A 21,982-nucleotide genomic window follows, 5' to 3' on the forward strand; every position below is an offset into this window, starting at 1 on the left:
CAAGTTCTCCATGTAACACAAAAGGTCATAAGGTGGTCCTGTGGGCACTGACAGGAGTCTGATGACAGACATTCTTCACAAGGGTCTGCAAGTTCAGGTACTGCTGGTTGATCTAGTTCTCCACACCTTTGACATCTTTCAAGATGGGACTCATAGAAGTTGGTACCTGCATAGACCCTGGAGCAAGAGGGTCTATGGTATCTACCAGCTTACTATGGCTCTACCTAATGAAAGGGGGGTTATTTTGAGAATATTGTTTTGAATACCAATATATGGATGCACGGACACAAGAAATTATCTTTTATGCAAAAGAAGATTTTATTGACCTACATTAGAGAATGCCTTAATATACACATGACTATTACAGTGTTTAGAGACTAGGAGATTCTGATGAGGAAAAAAGATTGTATTTGATTTAACATTGACTACCACTACACCGGGTAATCATAAAGACAAATGTAACAATTCTGACAAAACCAGCGATTTTCTTCCAGGAATGTTATCTATGCATCAACACATGAGGTTGGACTAAAGTGAATTTCTAATTCTCTGACAATTCCTGGCTGATTAACAACCTAGTAAAATTGTCACTTGCATTGAGATAAGAAATTGCAGTGTTGTGTACCAAGATTGACATTTTTAAAAGTATTTCAGTGATCCAAAAATAAGGAAAATATACCTGTGCATGGCACAAGTTTGGACATGAGACACTTACGTTGACTACTGATTTGGTAAAAAGCTCCTTTGGTACAGTGATTAACCCTGAATGATACACAATGTTGTATGCAAAAATGACATCTTTAAAATCTGCATTCATAAATAGAATGTACATCAAAGTTTGGTGACATAGCAATTTGAATACAACGGTTTGAAAATGGACAGAAGACAATAATCAAATACTGCAAAATGTGGCAAGTCTCGTGAAATGTGGCTGCTAGATGCAAATGAATTATAAAGTAAATCTCTGCTCGCAATACTGGAAAATGTCCTCATGACTCTGGTTGAATAAAGTGCCAAAATGTGACTGTATGGTTTTATAGAAACAAATGAAAATCTTTACATATCTCAATGGTCAATAAATATACGACGACAACTGGAGGCAGTTATATTTCCATAAATATGCATGAAAACGTGTACAAGAAATTGTTTTGGTTTTCTTGAAGAATGTGACCACAAGTGATTTTTATCATTTTTATGTAAAAATACCCTATTCTAAATTTCCAATACATAATTGCTTCTTATTTCGACATCAAAATTGACACAGACAATATGAGGATATCCATGCATACACAGTAACTGTGCCTCTAAAATGATAAGGGGCATTCATGAAAATTCAAAGATGTGAAATGAATGCCACTGTGCTGAATTTCTACAATTCAAAATCAAAGACCAGGCCAGTGCCTCTCATTTTATCCTCATACACGGCATCAAACACTTCGTTTTGCCCCACAGTGAAGTGGTTCTTCCAGTCGCCGACTTCACCTGAAATGACAAAACCATGAGCAATATTACAATTTCTGGCTGTAAAATAGGAGATACACTGATCAAATGGTTTTTACCTTGAGTGAACAGCACTTCAAATATTCACTGGTTATATGGTCAAAAGTAGAGGTCAGGAGTGCACTTTGACCTCAATGGGAATAACCAGGGATTGTAATGACACATGGACACACATTCACACTGAAGCAATGCCGTTCTTGATGTTTATTGACAAGTTTTATTTGATTTCATTGAGAGTGACAGAGTTGTTTAGTCAAAACTTCAAGAACTCAAAACCTTGTAGTAAGTATATCTGCAGAAAAATTCATGAAAATAATCAGCAAGTCCTTTGCTATTTGTGATCTGTTTAAATTTGAAATGCTTGTAAAACAAAAATATCCATCAGTGTGTATTACAATACTGGGTGTCTTGTAAAGTCACCTAAGTTTTTAAAAGATTATTTTGAACACAGAAACTGATTGTGGTTATCCTGTTATGTTAGCAGTCAACTCTGTGTTTGATCCGTTTTCAGCCTCAGTCCTTGTTTTTGTGAAAATCAAATAATTTAATCATACTAGGTGAGTTTACACAGACAGAGAAGGCATTTAAAATTTCAATATTAAATTTTAGGTGCCCTAATTTACCTGGTTACAGCACCATAGGAATGAGGATGATAAAATTTCCCAGAAAAATATTTCACACAAGTTTAAAAACCCTGTTTAGAGGTGAAATTAATTAAATTTGACACTTTTTGATGGCCGTGTAATTCCTTACCTTTCCTGTGGAATGTTCCTTTCTTGTGATTTATGAAATGCGCACTAGAGTAGTTGGCCATGGGATTCTTCTTCATCTTGTCAAAGGTGCAGTGTTCAACGGCAGCATCAATTTTGTCAACTGGGAGTGGATAGCCATAGAAATCAGCTATACGAATCATCTGGCCCTTCAGATCCTGTTAAAAAAGTTGTAATTGATTGGTGAGACTGTACTGTCAACGTGGTTTATGTTCATAGCATCATTCTGCTTAAAACATTAACAAAAGTATCAGCACAGTTGCTGTTGTTTTGACGAGTCTTACACTTTGACATTTTCTATTAAAATGAGGAGGCGTGGCATCTTCTTTCATCATAATAGGTACGCTTGACAAATCAGAGAACCATAGTTTAAAGAACCCTGGACGATGCAAACTAACCTTGAAAGTCTAGAACCATGCAGTAAATGGCATTGAAAGTTAACAATCAAACAATCCTGAAACACAAGTACCTTCCTGTGCATTGAAATGCCACGTCAGCAATAAGTAAAGAGCATTTACAAGTTCTACAACAATGGACATTTTGTCATGCTAATCAGTCTGTAGTCTGATACTATGGCAGAACAGTTGTTTTCACCACCGTCCCTCCACCCACTTTTCACCAAGCTCAAAAGTGGGAAGTTTTTCATGTAAATTGGTGCAGATTACAATCTCGTTTTAATTTAGCTGCTGTCAACTTCCCAAACAAGTATAGACACAGAGAAAAACTTGATAGAATATTCAAAGCCTTGTTCATATTTATTGCATTCATAACAGGTTAGCTTTGCAGTTTTGGTAACCACCTAAATCTTCTACTTAACTGAAAACAGTGCAATGCAAAGATATAAAAGACATATGAAATGTCACATTTACATGAATGATTCATCAATCACTAGTCTTGTACAGGTCATTGGACCTTTACAAAGTCAGACGTTTATCAGCCGAGATTGATTGTTCTGAACATCTGTCAAACTAATACAACCTGACACAGTGAACTTGCAAGGTTAACTGGTGGTACACACTATCATGAGGTCTTCTGAAATCAATTCTAAACTTGCCTTTTTCATGTCCTCGAACTTCACAAAAAGGACGTTAGGGTCGTGCCTGTGTTCCCAAAATCCAAGATTGTGATCAAACCAGGATCCGTAAATTACTGAGGATGAAATGGATAAGTAAACATGTCAATGAAGATTTCTTGCATGATGGAAATTTAGAAGATACAGCCACGAAGTTTATCAGGGCAGCCTGTTTAATTCTTCCAACAAGGGGGTTGGAGAGATACAGTAATGGCAAAATCAAAAACTTTAATAGCTAATGACTCAGCGTTGTCCAAACTTACCATCTCCTTCGAGGTATTTTGGGAAAAAATCACTGAAAGTGTCGTAGGTGACAAAGAAGTGGTTGATTTTGGTAAAATGCCAGCCTGAGACGGCAGTGTCTTTTGGATTGCGAGCGACGTACAGTGTCTGTAAAAAGAAGCAAAGAAATATTTCATTATTTTGTCATAACTGTAACATACTAGTATAACAGACATTTGCTGACCCCATTTTCAGACAATAATACCTGCATTCTCATATTGGACAGACACAGTCAGAAATGTAGGCTATCAAACGGCAAAAACAGTAAGTCAATTTACAAAGAGTAAAATGCTGGTTTTAATGACGGAGGCAGTGATTTTTGTCAAGGGCACACAGTAAGTGAGGCTACCCACAACACTCCATGATCTGTACACACGGAGATCACTCACCGAACTGAAGCAAATTTCTTCTGTACACAGAACAACTCGGTCCATATTTCAAAATTCTGGCAACATAGTTCTGATAATCATAATTTTCTGATTTCTCACTGCGAATAATGAGGAGATCAACCCCTTTTCCGCGGAGGAGATAGCAATTTGGTAATTTTATCGCCATAGATTTTTGACAGCCATACATAATATTTTCAAGGAAACTAAGGGAATAAGTTGCATCTGTGTTGGCAAAAGAAAGGGTACTGATTTTATTAATGTTCGTAACAAAGGAAATTTGCATGTCTGACAGGTGGTATGATGAGACCATCTTAGTTGCTGATAACTTTCTCTTGACAAGTGTGCAATTTTAGCACCTCCAAACATCGACTTCTCATTCAATGTAATCTTGAATTTTAAACACAATCAATAATTTTGGAACATAGTTCTAACAAATAATCCTGAACTTAAATTGTAAGTTAAAATTTTTTACGAAACTGATAAAATTGAAAAAGCCTTTAGCAAAAAATGTCTGAGTGAACAAATCAAGGGGAATTGTGGGTAGCCTCACTTACTGTGAAGGGCAGTAACACAGTGAATTTTATTGGGTTCCCACATGGTATAAATGTATCAATGAAATCAGAGTAGGAGATATTTGAAATAGTTCTAGGGTTGCCAAACCTTTCATCTGTCTTCTAAGACACTGAAAGTCATCTATAGATACTCAGACAGACCTACACACCTTTGGCTTCTTTTCAAACCACTGTTTTGGCATCAAGTGGTAGGGTAAATGGGTTCTTATAAGACGGGGAGATGGCATCTGTTCAACCATTTTGTAGGTTGCTCCCTGCTGCCCAAGGGGTCCTAGTTCCAAGTATGGCACCCTGGCCAATAGGGATTTGCTCTTCACTTTCTCAAGGTCAGCTCTCTCAACGATGACTGATGTCACTTCTTGACCCCAGGTGGTGCCTGAAAAGATGGAAACCTTTGTGTGTTAGTTGCATTGCAGACTTGCAAATGGAACTTTTCTATGAAATTTTAATCACCAGAAATGAGACCACTGGTTAGTTACTTGTTCAAAAGTGTATCCCATGTGGTGCTGAGATTTCATTTCACATTGATGAAAAGGTTCAACTTTCAGCTGCTTAAAGGGATAACACGGGTATAAAGGAAACCTTCCATAGGTGACGTCACTTCATGCATGAAGCTCCTGGCCTTGCAATAAACCTAAAATTTTCCATTGTTCGGATCAGCCACCGCCACTCCACAACACTGCTCATGCATCAACTCATTAAGTTTGGCACGGTTTTCTTTTAGAAAAAGTTGATAATTTATAAGCATTCTGTGAACAACTAATGACAAGCAATGCTACTGTGAAAAGTCCAATTATCCTTGACCTTTATTGCCTTTGGAATGCAGCCAGCAGCATACAAAAACAAAAAAAAACAAACCTAGGAATTTATTTTGAACTGCTTTTGTTAGTGTCTGACAATGGATATTCAGTATGTTCATGGGTCTCACCCCTCTGTGGGATTGAGCATGATGCCTGGAGGTACACCTGAGTAGAGTTGAGTAGAGTTGAATTTCTTTTGACAAAAACTAATTTTTAATAGACTGCAGAGTCCACCCATGCAAAAAACTCAAAAGAACTAACTCAAAGGTGAAGGGACAATTTTTTAGCTCTCAGAAGAGCAGTGCTAATTGATAATAATTTTAAAGTAAAATTATACCTTCTAGTATCTTTACTCGCGGTACTGTCAACACAATTTAGGTGGAGGCTTGGCCCATCAGGTATTGATAATTGAGGTAAATTTCACAGAATTTTCTGACCTGATTTTAAGGAATTTGGTTCAAGGGGATTGGATACTTCTCTCTTTCCAGAGCAAGGGCAGCATTACCTAATACAGGAAAAGGCCTTGCTTGGTTTTGTAAAAAACATCAAACAGTAAAACATCAAACAGTGACAAGTTTATAATTATCTTGATCTTGTGATCACTGTTATTGGCTATAGGACGGTAAAGTTATAATGAAATTACAGTGAGGGCGCTTTTCTTCACAGCATCACATGTGTGATTACGCCAAAGCAGTCCGATCCCAATGCAGGCCGTGGGTGGAGGGACATGTGATTCAACATATGTTTCAATACACATTTATATCGATAAATATCTATGTATGGTTATTACAGACTATGTACACGAGTTTTTCTTTTAGAATTTCTTGATGATATCACTTTGTAAATGTGAAACAGCTTTTGATAGTGCCTCCTTCTCAGGGATTGAAGTGAACGCAATGGTATGTACTCATAAAAAGTGAGGAGTGGTACATCACGATTGAATGGCAGGAGTTAATGTCTTTGATGGTGAAATACGTAACTCCTTGTCGTCGGTGATTGTCCGATAAAGATAGCTGAATGCTAATCCAAATAACGGTAGTATTTTGCATATTAAAGGTCAAAATGTAACAACATGTTTATCAAGAAACGACTACTAAGTACAGCATATGGAACTCTCTTTTTTAATATTCCATGAGTAGAGTGACTATATATTTTATTACTCAAATGAACCCAGTTTCTCTTCTGTTGGCTATGCTTGAAGTTGAACTACACTTGACCTCTACGACTTGACGGAGAAGCATGGCGTCCCCCTCGACGCTGGTCTTGGAATGAATGTGAAAAGACACTCCAGGCAAGCAATCGCAACTTACAAAAGCACACAGGAATTTCTTTTGTGTGGACATTTGAGTGTGACTTTCATAAAGGAGGCTACACATTCTTGGATAATAGACGCCCATGAATGCACGTAAAACCATATGCTACGGACGTACCGTTCCTTTTTTATTCACGGTGGAGTTTACACTTTTATCCAACCACCTCCCCCTCTTTGATAAAATTTAAAGGTAACGATTTTTTGCGCATTATCGCATAACATGATCGTCTCATCTGCGGTTTGGTCGTAGTTTTTGAACTCTCACGGTGAGTGGTGAACGTGACAACTCGTCCACTCACGTACGTACCCACCACTGTATCACTAGCACTACAATTTCAACCAAGTTATTTCATCATTTTCAATTTATTCTTTCCACAATGAATCTCTGTGTTCTTGGGCTATTTCCAGACACAACATTATCAAGTCCGCTTCAGGTCAGATAAAGGAAGGGGGAAAAAAACGCGTATTGCGGTACAACATCGGTCCGTCACTTTCGAAAGCGCATTAAGGTAGTATGCACCTCGAAGGTGAAAGACTTAAACTTTTGCTCTAATTTTCCTCAAGGAATCTTTCAATCATTCTCTTTCAAAATCAAGAATGAAAATAGGGGGTCACCGTGCAAATTTTGGTACTAGAGAAACAATTTACCCAAGATTTACCGATATTAGAAATTCAAAATGGCCGCCATCCCTGTGTTAACTCTATGGAGTTAGATAAAAATTTTCGATTCGAAAAACTAAGCCGGTGAAAAGTTTTCTTTCACCAAGAGCTTTAAAATGAACCCCCACATGTGGTATATCAGAAGAGAATTGTAAAAGTTTGAGAGTCCGAATGACTGTCCCCGAGGTGCGTTCTACCTTAATAGTAGATGTGAACCCTGTACATGTACCCATTCACCCGGCCCATTCAAACGGAGAGATACGCTTATATGGAACTCGGCGGATGCAACCGCAGGAAAAACTTGCATAAAAACCCCGGTAAATGTTCATGAAAAGACACCATTTATATAAAAGCTAACTAGATACTCTGTAAGTCCGCAAAAGGGCAATCAAACGGAGTGTACAGGAGGTGCGTGCTCAGTGACAAGTTGAAGTGACGGCGATCCATTTCTGAATGAATGGAGCATTTTAATGAGGCTACCGTGTGATGGAAAAGTACACACGACTACAGCTTCGGCTTGCTACGGTGTGGTGCACACGTGGTGTGTGCTCCATACCCGGTTGTGTGCATTCGCCATACAAGACAATATTAAATACTAAAACACGGTAAACAATTCAAAAAAGTGATAAGCACAAGAGCTAATTTAGCCATCAGAAAAATAATACATATGTTTCATTGACACACGCGCACATCTGCGAAAGATCTCACCTGCTTTTGGGTAAGTGACGACCCAAATATCGTCCTCACGGACCTCCATTTCCCTGATCGCGTCGAAAGTCGATGCCGGTGTTATCGCAAGCATACGAATTCCTTGGTAGTAATGATCTGGGGGAGGTTTGAAATCATCGGGGAGGGTGTTAGCAGCCATTTTACTTTCTCCGTCGGTCTTTGCGCGCTTCGTACTCGGCTCTTCAACTTGGTTTTGCATGTTGGGTTGCATGTGGACGGTCTATATACTAGGCAGAAAAGCTAAACTGAGTTTGCGCAGTGACATTCAATGCTGACCCGAAAGGAAAATTCCAAACGAACCAGGACTGATCAGAAGTAAAGCGGAAATTTCCATAACAAAGAGTAGTTCGCTGCGATTGGCTATCCATATATATGGATAATGTAACAGATGATAGGGATAGAATGCCCTCACCTGTCCCGTCTGTCATGGTGCAGCGCGGCGATACGATACAAAATGCTTCATGTTGTTGCCTTTCTGATTTTCCTTATATAACAGAGCCAAGAAGCATTTGTATAGTAGTATAAGGATAGTTCAGGGATATGTATTTTTCCCAATGATGCACTGAAAAGAAAACTAGCAAAATACGGACAAGTTTCAAGTCTCTTTTAATTTTTTACTTGGATTTCACAGATCTTAAGCTTATACTTTCTGGGATTTGTAGTGGCATAAGCTTATTTAGGGATGAGAAGATTTCCCTCAGCTTTCGACCGAGTAGGATACAAATGTTGGATACCTGAAAAGTAACAAGGGATTTCTGGAGTTATCATAAACGCCAAGTACAGTTTGATAAGTACATTGCTTATAAACATCAAGAAATGCCAACTCATGAAACTATGGTGGTGTGTGCTCAAATCTGTTGAAGTTTGTAAGAGTTCATTACTGCTGTTTTTTGGGTAAGATGTGGAGGATTCTTCTCTTCACCAACTTACATGTAGGCTATACCGGCTGTTGAGTTTTTACCATCGATCCGATTAGAAGCGTCCGACTGAGTCGATTGCCCTACGGAGTACAGTCCCTCCTTTCGTGCATGAAACGAATTCGTGTACCTAGTTGAGTATCCATATCTAGTAGGCCCAGATTTGCTATGATAATAAACAAGGTTGGTTAATTAAAAGCATCTTCTATTAAAATAGGCAAAAAACGAGGGCACTTGTGAGACTGACATCTGAGCCGTTCTGTACGCACACTGTCCTCATGTGTCCACATACACCGCCGACTCTATTGCCAATGTGTTCACTATACGGCGCCTAGGATAGGCCTAACCCCAAGTCAGTGGGCTTAAACTAAATAGTCCCATAAGAGTAGAGAGTAAACTTTTGCAGATCGTCTGGTGTTAGTGTGATCGCGAAACCGAGTCATAAACTACTAAGTAGGCCTACTAAGTACGCCTGAACAAAGATATAGACAAATGCCGGGTGACTTGTGTGCTGGCATAGTGTGAGGCGTAAATCAGTTTGTCAACATCACGCGATTGAGATTGTTTTAAAGTGACAGACAGGATAGTGATATTTTTTAGAGCTTGATTTAATTCTACTTGTGAATGGAACACGTTTGAGCATGCAGCGTTTGCTTGGCTTGCAGATCGAGAGAAAAAAAACTAGGTCACATCAGGGAAATTTACGAGAAAGAATGTAGACTTTTTGAAGAGTTATGTCTCAAGATGCTGGTAGGCTAAATAGTGACGGTTGTAAGTGACCTATGTACACAATGTTCGAAAACAGTTGTAACTATTTTCGAACTTTTTAAAAATAATAGATTAAAATTACCTTTTTGGTCTTTCAAATGTTGGTTTGAGATGCCGTTTGTATCAATAATCATAACTTTGCTTTTGAAGTTGGCAGTAAAGTCCCCAATAATATAGTAAAAGGGTATTATAATATATGATGTGATTTAAATAAACTTTCGATGAGTTTTCATTTTCTGATTTTTTATTTCAAGTCATAAATTAATAAAGAGAACAGAGAAATACTGTGCAAAAAGTGTGCAATGCACAATAGGACATTTCAGGTGAAGCTGGGGGGGGGATACTTTTACCAATATTTGGAAGCACCATGCATGCAGTTTTCTTGAAACAACTTTATACCGCTCCCCTTCCAAATCGAGAATTAAATATCCATAAGTCAGCGTCCAAATCTGGTACAAGAGAAACAAACTGCCGAAATTTATCAACACTTGGAATGCAAAAACCTCCATCCATGAGTAAACTTTAGTGTATAGGGAGGGGATTTATATTTTGATTTTCATAATTAAACCTTTGTTTATTACAGGAGCTACAAAATGATCGCCAACAGGTGGTAAACCAAGAAAAGCATTGCAAAGGTTTTAGAGTCTGTGAATTATTGTCGGCTACTTATGGGTTGAGATGAGCCTGGGCTGGTAAACCACACGGACCTACTTGCTGAGCTGTGTGCGATCCAGCAAAGCTTAAAAACATATCATGATTTGCAAACGCATCACATAATTCGTTAGGATTAACCATGGTCATATAGAAGAGTGCCGATTATTGACTAGTTTGGTATAAACTCACGTTTAATGTTAACGCAGGATTGCTTTTATATACACCTTCCAGTGCAAGATGAATTACGGAGGATAGTCATCTTCATAGTAATATGAGTAAACATTGGTTACACTGGGGTCACCCACAGTCGCTAACCTCTGCTACGTCGTGACCTTTTTGAACGACAGCGTCAAAATTTATTTGCTACCACTTGATACACTTTGTTCAAGCTATTTTTAGTATAATTGTGACCATTTAGATGAAAACGTTTGAGTTACTGTAATTGAGTGAACGCGATATTGAAGGACTTATCTTTACGAGAACCTGTCAGGCGTTCTGCTCAGCAGACACAACGATGGTGCGTTTGCCACGATCCACTGTTGTTGTGATAATTTACACTCACAAACAGTCAAGGAATTTTGCATGATGTAAGGAAAGATACAATGCACCGCACTCGTACGCAACAGTTGTGCATTGCTCTAGCCGATATCCCGCCCAGTGCATTGCTCTTGCAGGCTGCTTTGAAGTGCAGCGAAGCATGTCAGTCCCCGATATGTCAGTATATCGAAATCGTTATCAACTTTAAGGTAATCTTTTAATTGAATAAGGTAAAAGGGGAACCGTTACTATTTACGCCAATTAGTAGGAATGTGAGGGAATTCTTCCCTAAATCAGTCCCCGATATGTCAGTATATCGAAATCATTATCAAAGGTAATCTTTATTTAATAAGGTAAAAGGGGAACCGTTACTATTTACGCCAATTAGAAGAAATGTGAGATGATTCTTCCCTAAATCAGTCCCCGATATGTCAGTATATCGAAATCATTATCAAAGGTAATCTTCATTGAGTAAGGTTATGTAAAAATAATAGGACTGCAATCAGATCGCCAGCCCAAAAATGTGCACTTTGGACCCATTTGCGAGAAGCAGCGTAGTAAAAGGGGAACCGTTACTATTCATGCCAATTAGAAGGAATGTGAGAGAATTTTTCCCTAAATCTTAACTTGCAATTTACTTCCTCTCTCACCCCTCGCCGCACGAAAATTTCGGATGACTCCCGTATGTATGTATGTATGTATGTATGTATGTATGTATGTATGTATGTATGTATGTATGTATGTATGTATGTGTGTGTGTGTGTGTGTGTGTGTGTGTGTGTGTGTGTGTGTGTGTGTGTGTGTGTGTGTGTGTGTGTGTATATATATATATATATATATATATATATATATATATATATATATATATATATATATTGTTTACAGGATATTACACGCGTATACCAATCTGCTGGTTCAAATAATTTATTGTGTCTGCACAACGTTTCGTCCTAAAAGTAGGACTTCCTCAGGTGCTACGGAGCAAATAGTTTCTAAACATAGAGAGTTGCAATGGTATTTTTCGTACGGAAAGTTACATGTCAGAGTAAATTAGTAAGTGACGGTGTGATGAAAATACACGAGCTCTATACCCGTTCGAATGGCTCGGATGTTGAATGGCATTTGAGAAAATGTGTGTTTGCGTGGGTGTGAGGGCGCTACAGGTGTTGGAATTTGACAAAAGACAATATTTAAAGTAGGCAGATTTGTCTTGGATTGTGTGCTGATCTGAATTGAAGTGAATCGCCACTGGCATGTTCGGTTTGGGACGGATGGTGGACAGATATTATTAAATCTGAGTCGAAACTTCGTTCTGCTTCCCTCCAACGTACTGTTTTTGCATCTGTTACAGGTTACAAGATATTTTATGTTTGTAGTCATGCATGTGATATTTTGTGTAACTATGGTGTGTGCTGTGTTGTTTGAGTGACTTTGAAAATGAATAGCGTTTGTTGAATGTTTGCAGATATTGCAGCCTCTATAGTACAGCCACATTTGTAGATGCCTGCTGGTGAATTGAGCTGTTGTAGATCACTATGGACAAGCAGATCTCGCTGGTTTCTGCTGCGGCGGTAGGCTATGGTGGGCGTTGCAGCCCAAATGAATAACTTTTCTGACGAAAAAATCCCTAAACATGGTTCGAATTTTCATCCGAAAAAACCCTAAGTATGGGTCTGCCTGCAGGTGAATTCTGTCGATAACGAAGCAAATGTCCCATGCTTAAGAAAACCTTCACAAACAATGTAACGTTTGAACTTGAAAACAAATTGCATGAGAAGGTTATTAGGACAGTAAAACATACCTTGCGAAAGCAAAGTTTGTTGATCTCTGGAAGAAAGCCATACGAAGTGATGAAACTGTTTTCAAGTATGAGAAGTGTCTGTCTTTTGTTCAAACTGCTTTTGATAGGATAGCATTAACAAAAACAAGAATTTCAAATCATATTTTTCCAGTTAAAGTCAGCCGTTACCAGAATATCCTTAGACACCTTAGACTTTATACTCTATGCAAAAGTGATGTGGAGATGAATTTCATTGTATTATGATTTGTCAAAGTGCACCTGCACAAGGTTTAAGAGATACTAACTGTAACTCTATTTTTGATATTCAGGATTAGTTAAAACATTTTGACAAGGTGTCCTTCTTCAATTACATAATGTCTTGTTCCGATGATTCCTTTGTGCATTTCACTACAAATTTCTTTAATGAGCTGATGAAAGTTTATAACATGTAATTTTGAGATGGCTTATTCCATCTCTGTCTTGTGAAGTTTTTCCAATCTTGTAATGCTTTTGTTTTATATTTCATTTTATGCAAAAGTCAAGTATGTGTACACGGCAAAGTAAGCAAGTAAAATAAATAAATAAATAAAAATAAATAAATAAATAAATTATAAATAAATAAATAAATAAATAAATAAATAAATAAATAAATAAATAAATAAATAAATAAATTAAAATTATAAATAAATAAATAAATAAATAAGCCCAGTGACGGGTCCCGCAAAGGGACCATGGCCCATGCCATACGGTGACAACAGAGTAAAGTTGAAAATTCCCCCAAAACATTGTCAAGCAAATATCCTCCTAACAATGGGTCATATTTTTGGAATATGCATGGGTAGATGTTTTCAACTTGGGCGGTAACACCCGCATAAAAATATCAGGAGTATACCCACCCCAACCAGAACCCCCCACCCCCACCCCCGTTTACAGATGATGGATAGAAATGTTTCAAGCACTGTGTTTGAACATTGTTGTGTGGACATCCACTCTTTTAGGGCTAAGCCCCGCCGTTGGCGGCGCCATCGACAGCAAGGAGAACCTCCCAGGCTAAGGCCGACACTGATCTCCCTGGCGTGAACTGCGAGTGATCCATACAAAATTAAAATTTTCACATTGATAAGTAAACAAACACCTGCGTCAATATAGTATTTAATTGATGATGTATCATTGATGATGATCTCTTTGGACGGTTGGAGGAAATTTGAGAAAACAAACAAACAAACAAACAAAAATGCTGATTATTTGTTGTTGGTGTAAAACATTCATTTCCCATGACTGGAAGTTAAAAATATGGAATTCTTGGGAAAAGTGTGCAACTTCTGTCATCACAAAAAATAAATGTGTGAAATACGGAAAAGAGAAAATAAAACCATGTCCCTATTTTAGGAAATTTTCACCATCGCTCTCCAAATTATTAGATTTTGTTGTTTCCACGGAGACCTCGCCCATGAGACTCGGTTCACGTTTTATTGGCTCTGAATTTCTTCAGTATGATGTCGAACTCAGTTTTGGGACCGGGTCAAAGGTCAGCACGGACGATGTGTCACTGGAAAATCTGCCTTTGACTATGAGAGTTTAGTCCGTGGGCTGGAGGGGCCACCGTGCACCCCCATAAACCTACTACACGGGTATTTTATGTTCTTTGGGATCTGCTGAACTAGAAAAAAGATGTTAACATCGGATATTTTGGGATGCACTACCTGTCTGCACTGGGTTTTGATTTGTATGTACCGCAAAAAATGGCGAAAAATGGGTAGGGGTATGGGGTACTATATCCTCCCCTAAATTGAGTAAACTAGCATGAAATAGCACAAACCTTACATTTTTGGAAAGCTCAGATACTGTTCTTTCTGAGGAATACCAACTTTAGCAAAATTAATTTGTGTACATAGAATAGGACGACTTTAAAATGAATTTTTTTGACAATTTTGAAATTTTTTACCCAAAATATCATGTAACAATTGTGATCTACTTTTTATTAAGCAAAATTTTCACAACTTTTTGTGTTTAAATTATTCATTCCGACATATTAAACAAGAAAAAAAAGTGTTAACATCAGATATTTAACTATACACTACTTCTCTGGCGTCAATTTTGAATTGCGTGTATCTGTATGGGGTGTGCAAAAGCTAGGGGTAGGGGTACAACATTCTTTCCTTGATGAAGTAAACTGGCATGAAATGCCATATACCTTATAGTTTTAGAGAGCTTAGATACTGGCCTTTCTAAAATGCATAAGTTTTAGTAAAAAAATATGACGTCATAGAATTGGATAACTTTAAATTATTTTTTCTGGTAATTCAGCAATTTTAACCGGAAGAAAATACGATAACTATTGTTTCCTCCCAATGAAGCAAATCAAACAGATTTATGGATGTTATTTACTAATTGCAATGTGCTGAAGAAGAAAATAAATGTCAAAATTGGGTATTTACAATCCATTATTGTCCCTGCTCACTCAAATTGCAAGTTTTGCTACATTGGTATATCGTGAATGGGCATTTTATTGTTATGCAATGAACTGATGCACAGCCTTAAAAAGAAGACTTTAAAACGCACACACATAGTCATATTGCCATTTCTCCTTAAAGTAAACAGATTGTTGATGACTGTCTATTTTTATAATTTACTTTTTAAATATTTTCTATGAAATAATTTGATAAGACGTATTTGGAAAATTGTGTATGCCTCCTTGTCTTACTTATACAGCAAGCATTACTAACAATCTATTAGGCCGTGGGCTAGACGGGGCGTCTACGTGCACCTTCTCCCCCCCCCAACCGCACAGGATAACAAATCTGTATTTTTCAGAAGCCTTGGGATCCTTAGAATAAGAAATAGGATTTTAACAGACAAAATATAGGGACTCAATAGCTGTTACGGTCATGTTTGAAGGGTGCCGCAAAATCACGATTTTGTGACCCACATGGATTTTTGTCAAACCTGTCTTCATGTACGTCATCTGCTGAGCTTACTGTTTAACATGACCTGGCTTATGGGGTATCATTAGAAAGGTGATGTATTCTTCTTGAAAATGGTATATAGCAATATGCAATATCTTCTATAGTTTTCATGAAATAGGGCCATAATTTACCCCATACCCCAAAGTTTATGTCGCAAATTACTGTCAAAACTAATCTAAATTCTACCAATTATTTACCTAGACATAATACAAAGGGTAATGCTGTGTATTAACTTTGTGTTATTTGCTACAGGTACATGTTAGAAACCTGAAATAAACTTTTGACAGAAAAAATATTGGGATCCTGTAGCTGTAACAGTCATATTTTGAAGGGTTCCGCAAAATCACAGTATTACTGAATCACATTCATTTTTGTTAAACCTGTCTTCTTGTAAGTCTTCTGCTGAGCTTATTTTGAACATAAAGAGGCATATGCGATATCATTTGAAAGTTAATTTACTTTTCTTCAAAATGATATATTGCAATATGCAATATCTTCTATAGTTTTCATGAAATGAGACCAAAACTTACCCCACACCCAAAGTTTTATGTCACAAGTTACAGTCAAAACTAATGTCAAATTCTACCAATTATTTTCTAGACACTTTACAAAAGGCAATGCTTTGTGTAAAATATATTTTATTTGCTACAAGGACATGTCAAAAATATGAGTTAGACTTTTAACAGACAAAATATTGGGGTTGAATGACTGTTACTTGCATGTTTTGAAGGGTACCGTGAAGGCAGAGTATTACCGATTCGCATATGTTTTTGTTAAATGTGTCGTCTTGTAAGTCATCTGCTGAGCTTACTTCCTACCATAACCTAAGTTATGGGCTGCAATTAGAAAGACAATTTATTTGGCTTTAAAATGACATATTGCAATATACAATATCTTCTATAGTTTTCATGAAATGAGACCAAAACTTACCCCATACCCCAAAGTTTTATGTCGTAAATTACTGTCAAAACTAATCTTAAATTCTACCAATTATTTACCAAGACATTATACAAAAGGCAATGCTTTGTATCAAATTGTTTTATTTGATACAGGTACATGTTAGAAACTTGAAATAACTTTTAACACAAAAATATCCGGATGCTGTAGCTGTAACAGTTATATTTTGAATGGTACTGCAAAATCACAGTATTGCCAACTCGCATACTCGCATACATTTTCGTTAAACCTGTCTTCTTTAAGTCGTCTACTAAGCTTATTTTTATTATAACGTGGCAAGTTGGGCATCATTAGAAAGTTAATTTACTCTTCTTTAAAATGATATATTGCAATATGCAATATCTTTTACAGTTTTCATGAAATAGGACCACAACTTACCCCACACCCCAAAGTTTTATGTTCCAAATTACAGTCAAAACTCATCTCAAATTCTGCCAACTATTTACCGGGACATAATACAAAGGGCAATAATTGTATTAAATTTAGTTTATTTGCTACAGGTTCATGTTAGAAACTTGAAACGAACTTTTAACAGAAAAAATATTGTGATGCTGTAGCTGTAACAGTAATATTTTGTAGGGTACCACAAAATCATGTTATTGCCAACTCGCATACATTTTGTTTAACCTGTCTTATTGTAAGTCATCTGCTGAGCTTTTTTTAAAACATAAGTTGGCTATTGGGGTATCATTAAAAAGGTTTTTTTCCTTTGATATAACATATTGTAATATACAATATCTTCTTTAGTGTTCAGGAAATAAGACCAAAACTTACATCATACCCCTAAGTTTATATTGCAAATTACTGTCACTACTGATTTCAAATTCTACCAAGCTTTTACCTAGACATATTACAAAAGACAGTGATTTGTATAAAATTTGTTTTATTTGCTACATAGACATGTCACAAATATGAGATAGACTTTAAACAGACAAAATACCGGGATTGAATGGTTGCTGCTGTCATGTTTTGAAGGGTACCGTAAAGTCACAGTCTTGCCCACTCGTATGTGTTTTTGTTAAATGTGTTATCTTGTAAGTCATCTGATGAGCTTACTTTTTACTCTAACCTATCTTATGGGCTATCATTGGAAAGACAATTTTTGCCAAAAAGCGACCGACATATTGTAATATGCAATATCTTCAATAGTTTTCATGAAATAGGACCAACACTTACCCCATATCCCAAATTCGCAAACTGCAAAGTTTAGAACAGATGTAGTTTGCAAATCAAACTAAGGGCTGGGGTGATGAGATGTTTGCTATTTCATTACAACTTAAGATGATATTACAATATTACAATGCATATTACAATATGTCAGTCGCTTTCAGGCAAAAAAATTATATCAAAGGAAAAAAACTTTTTAATGATACCCGAATAGCCAACTTATGTTAAAAAAATAAGCTCAGAAGATGACTTACAATAAGACAGGTTAAACAAAAATGTATGCGAGTTGGCAATACCATGATTTGTGGTACCCTTCAAAATTTACTGTTACAGCTACAGCATCACAATATTTTTTCTGTTAAAAGTTCGTTTCAAGTTTCTAACATGAACCTGTAGCAAATAAACTAAATTTAATACAAATCATTGCCCTTTGTATTATGACCTGGTAAATAGTTAGCAGAATTTGAGATTAGTTTTGACTGTCATTTGGAACATAAAACTTTGGGGTATGGGGCAAGTTGCGGTACTATTACATGAAAACTGTAAAAGATATTGCATATTGCAATATATCATTTTAAAGAAGAGTAAATTAACTTTCTAATGATGCCCAACTTGCCACGTTATAATAAAAAATAAGCTCAGTAGACGACTTAAAGAAGACAGGTTTAACGAAAATGTATGCGAGTTGGCAATACTGTGATTATGCAGTACCATTCAAAATATGACTGTTACAGCTACAGCATCCCGATATTTTTTGTGTTAAAAGTTTATTTCAAGTTTCTAACATGTACCTGTATCAAATAAAACAATTTGATACAAAGCATTGCCTTTGTACAATGTCTAGGTAAATAATTGGTAGAATTTAAGATTAGTTTTGACAGTAATTTACGACATAAAACTTTGGGGTATGGGGTAAGTTTTGGTCTCATTTCATGAAAACTATAGAAGATATTGCATATTGCAATATATCATTTTGAAGAAAAGTAAATTAACTTTCAAATGATATCGCATATGCCTCTTTATGTTCAAAATAAGCTCAGCAGAAGACTTACAAGAAGACAGGTTTAACAAAAATGAATGTGATTCAGTAATACTGTGATTTTGCGGAACCCTTCAAAATATGACTGTTACAGCTACAGGATCCCAATATTTTTTCTGTCAAAAGTTTATTTCAGGTTTCTAACATGTACCTGTAGCAAATAACACAAAGTTAATACACAGCATTGCCCTTTGTATTATGTCTAGGTAAATAATTGGTAGAATTTAGATTAGTTTTGACAGTAATTTGCGACATAAACTTTGGGGTATGGGGTAAATTATGGCCCTATTTAATGAATACTATAGAAGATATTGCATATTGCTATATAATATTTTCAAGAAGAATAAATCACCTTTCTAATGATGCCCCATAAGCCAGGTCATGTTAAACAGTAAGCTCAGCAGATGACGTACATGAAGACAGGTTTGACAAAAATCCATGTGGGTCACAAAATCGTGATTTTGTGGTACCCTTCAAAACATGACCATAAGCTATTGAGTCCCTATATTTTGTCTGTTAAAATCCTATTTCTTATTCAAGGGATCCCAAGGCTTCTGAAAAATACAGGTTTGTTATCCTGTGCGGATGGGGGGGGGGGGGGGGTGCACGTAGACGCCCCCTCTAGCCCACGGCCTAATAGATTGTTAGTAATGCTTGCTGTATAAGTAAGACAAGGAGGCATACACAATTTTCCAAATACGTCTTATCAAAATTATTTCATAGAAAATATTTAAAAAGTAAATTATAAAAATAGACAGTCATCAACAATCTATTTACTTTAAGGAGAAAATGGCAATATGACTATGTGTGTGCGTTTTAAAGTCTTCTTTTAAGTCTGTGCATTAGTTCATTGCATAACAATAAAATGCCCATTCACGATATACATTACCAATGTAGCAAAACTTGCAATTTGAGTGAGCAGGGACAATAATGGATTGTAAATACCCAATTTTGACATTTATTTTCTTCTTCAGCACATTGCAATTAGTAAATAACATCCATAAATCTGTTTGATTTGCTTCATTGGGAGGAAACAATAGTTATCGTATTTTCTTCCGGTTAAAATTGCTGAATTACCAGAAAAAATCGATTTAAAGTTATCCAATTCTATGACGTCATACTTTTTTACTAAAAACTTATGCATTTTAGAAAGACCAGTATCTAAGCTTTCTAAAACTATAAGGTATATGGCATTTCAAGCCAGTTTACTTCATCAAGGAAAGAATGTTGTACCCCTACCCCTAGCTTTTGCACACCCCATACAGATACACGCAATTCAAAATTGACGCCAGAGAAGTAGTGTATAGTTAAATATCTGATGTTAACACTTTTTTTCTTGTTTAATATGTCGGAATGAATAATTTAAACACAAAAAGTTGTGAAAATTTTGCTTAATAAAAAGTAGATCACAATTGTTAAATGCTATTTTGGGTAAAAAAATTCAAAATTGTCAAAAAAATTCATTTTAAAGTCGTCCTATTCTATGTACACAAATTAATTTGCTAAAGTTGGTATTCCTCAGAAAGAACAGTATCTGAGCTTTCCAAAAATGTAAGGTTTGTGCTATTTCATGCTAGTTTACTCAATTTAGGGGAGGATATAGTACCCCTTACCCCTACCCATTTTCGCCATTTTTTGCGGTACATACAAATCAAAAACCAGTGCAGACAGGTAGTGCATCCCAAAATATCCAATGTTAACATCTTTTTTCTAGTTCAGCAGATCCCAAAGAACAAAAAAATACCCATGTAGTAGGTTTATGGGGGGGGTGCACGGTGGGCCCCTCCAGCCCACGGACTATATGAGAGTTTAACAAGGTAAGTTCAAAGTAATGAAATTTTTTTTGACCGAATAGGTTTATTAATAAAATAGACGACACAATATGATCGTCGTGGCGGGCTTTTGAGACTGTTCATCTCTCAAAAAACTAGTGTTTCATTACTACTGTGGTTGTACGTTCATGTGAGAGATTAGAGTATTGCATCGGTGACAAAAATGTAAACTCTGTGTGCCGATGTAAAATTCATGATCATGGCCGTGTTTGGGAAAGTATAAATATTCCGAGGCATAATGGGCAGATTAACAATCATATTCAGAATCTCTTGTCACAACCAATACGAGACTTTCCTTACACTTTAGCAAAATGTATGGAAACTATAACTGCGGTCAGTTTTATCACATCGAAGAAATTGTTTTACTGGTATCAAAACCTTGGAAATTTTATGAAAATATAGCAGACTATGTATGGTCTTTGGTAAGCAGGCGTGCACTTCATTCCTTGATATGTACCACGTGACAATAGTCAAAAAAGGAATTTCTTCAAACTAAATGTTCCAGCCCGACCATAATGTATAGCGATCGGAGTTTCAAATAACCGTTTCGGAGGAAGTCACAAAAGCATTGAAACCAGATCGAATTGATGTTATTCAACGGTTTTTATACACCATGTTCAACGCAACACTGGACAAAGTTATTCTGATTCTGTCGTTACTCCTTCATTTGGTACCTCCATGTTCTATTCAAGCTGTTACTGCAATCCAACGAATCACATCTATTCAACAGAACAATACAATTCATCCAATTTTAAAGGTATACAGTCACAAGTAATCTATATATGCCCATATATGGTCAAAGGGGCGTCCCTAAGTATTCAAAATTCCCATGTGAGGGCGCTGTTTTTAAAAGGTGGCCACCCGCTTAAAATCTGTGATTGGTTAGATTTTCTCTTTCCATGGTAGCTGTGGCAAAATTGGAATAGGTGAAAGTATACCTTCAGTACAGCCATTGTTCAAAATGTGCAAATGAAAACACAATCAAAGGCTTTGAATCCATCCAGTCAGCGGGTACCCCTTAGGTGTATATTCTGAGCGCATTGCGCAAAGTTACAACATAGATGTTAATCGATCGGTCGATCAACCAGTTTTCATTCTTGGTGATTTCAATACGTGTGACATAAGCCGCCTCCTGCCTAATTTGGAGCAATATGTAACATGCCCGACACGCCTGAACCGTACCCAGATAAATGCTATGGCAACATCCCCAATGCATTTTCGGTAAGCAGCGCACATCCACTGGATCGTTCTGATCATGACGTCATCCACCTTCTACCAA

At 36.7% G+C, this 21,982-nt stretch overlaps 1 protein-coding gene across 1 annotated transcript; it reads right to left on the reverse strand.

Moving 5' to 3' along the window:
- Positions 1-294: 294 nt before the first annotated feature.
- LOC139122021 (sulfotransferase 1B1-like) lies at positions 295-8,352 on the reverse strand. Its single transcript, XM_070687385.1, has 6 exons — positions 8,066-8,352; positions 4,735-4,961; positions 3,606-3,732; positions 3,325-3,419; positions 2,254-2,428; positions 295-1,482 (listed from the first exon to the last, which is right to left on the reverse strand). The coding sequence occupies exons 1-6, from the start codon at positions 8,295-8,297 to the stop codon at positions 1,370-1,372; spliced, it is 969 nt and encodes a 322-aa protein (XP_070543486.1). The 5' UTR covers positions 8,298-8,352; the 3' UTR covers positions 295-1,369.
- Between the last annotated feature and the right edge of the window lie 13,630 nt (positions 8,353-21,982).

Source organism: Ptychodera flava, chromosome 21 (genome assembly GCF_041260155.1).
Source record: "Ptychodera flava strain L36383 chromosome 21, AS_Pfla_20210202, whole genome shotgun sequence".
Classification (NCBI taxonomy): domain Eukaryota; kingdom Metazoa; phylum Hemichordata; class Enteropneusta; family Ptychoderidae; genus Ptychodera; species Ptychodera flava.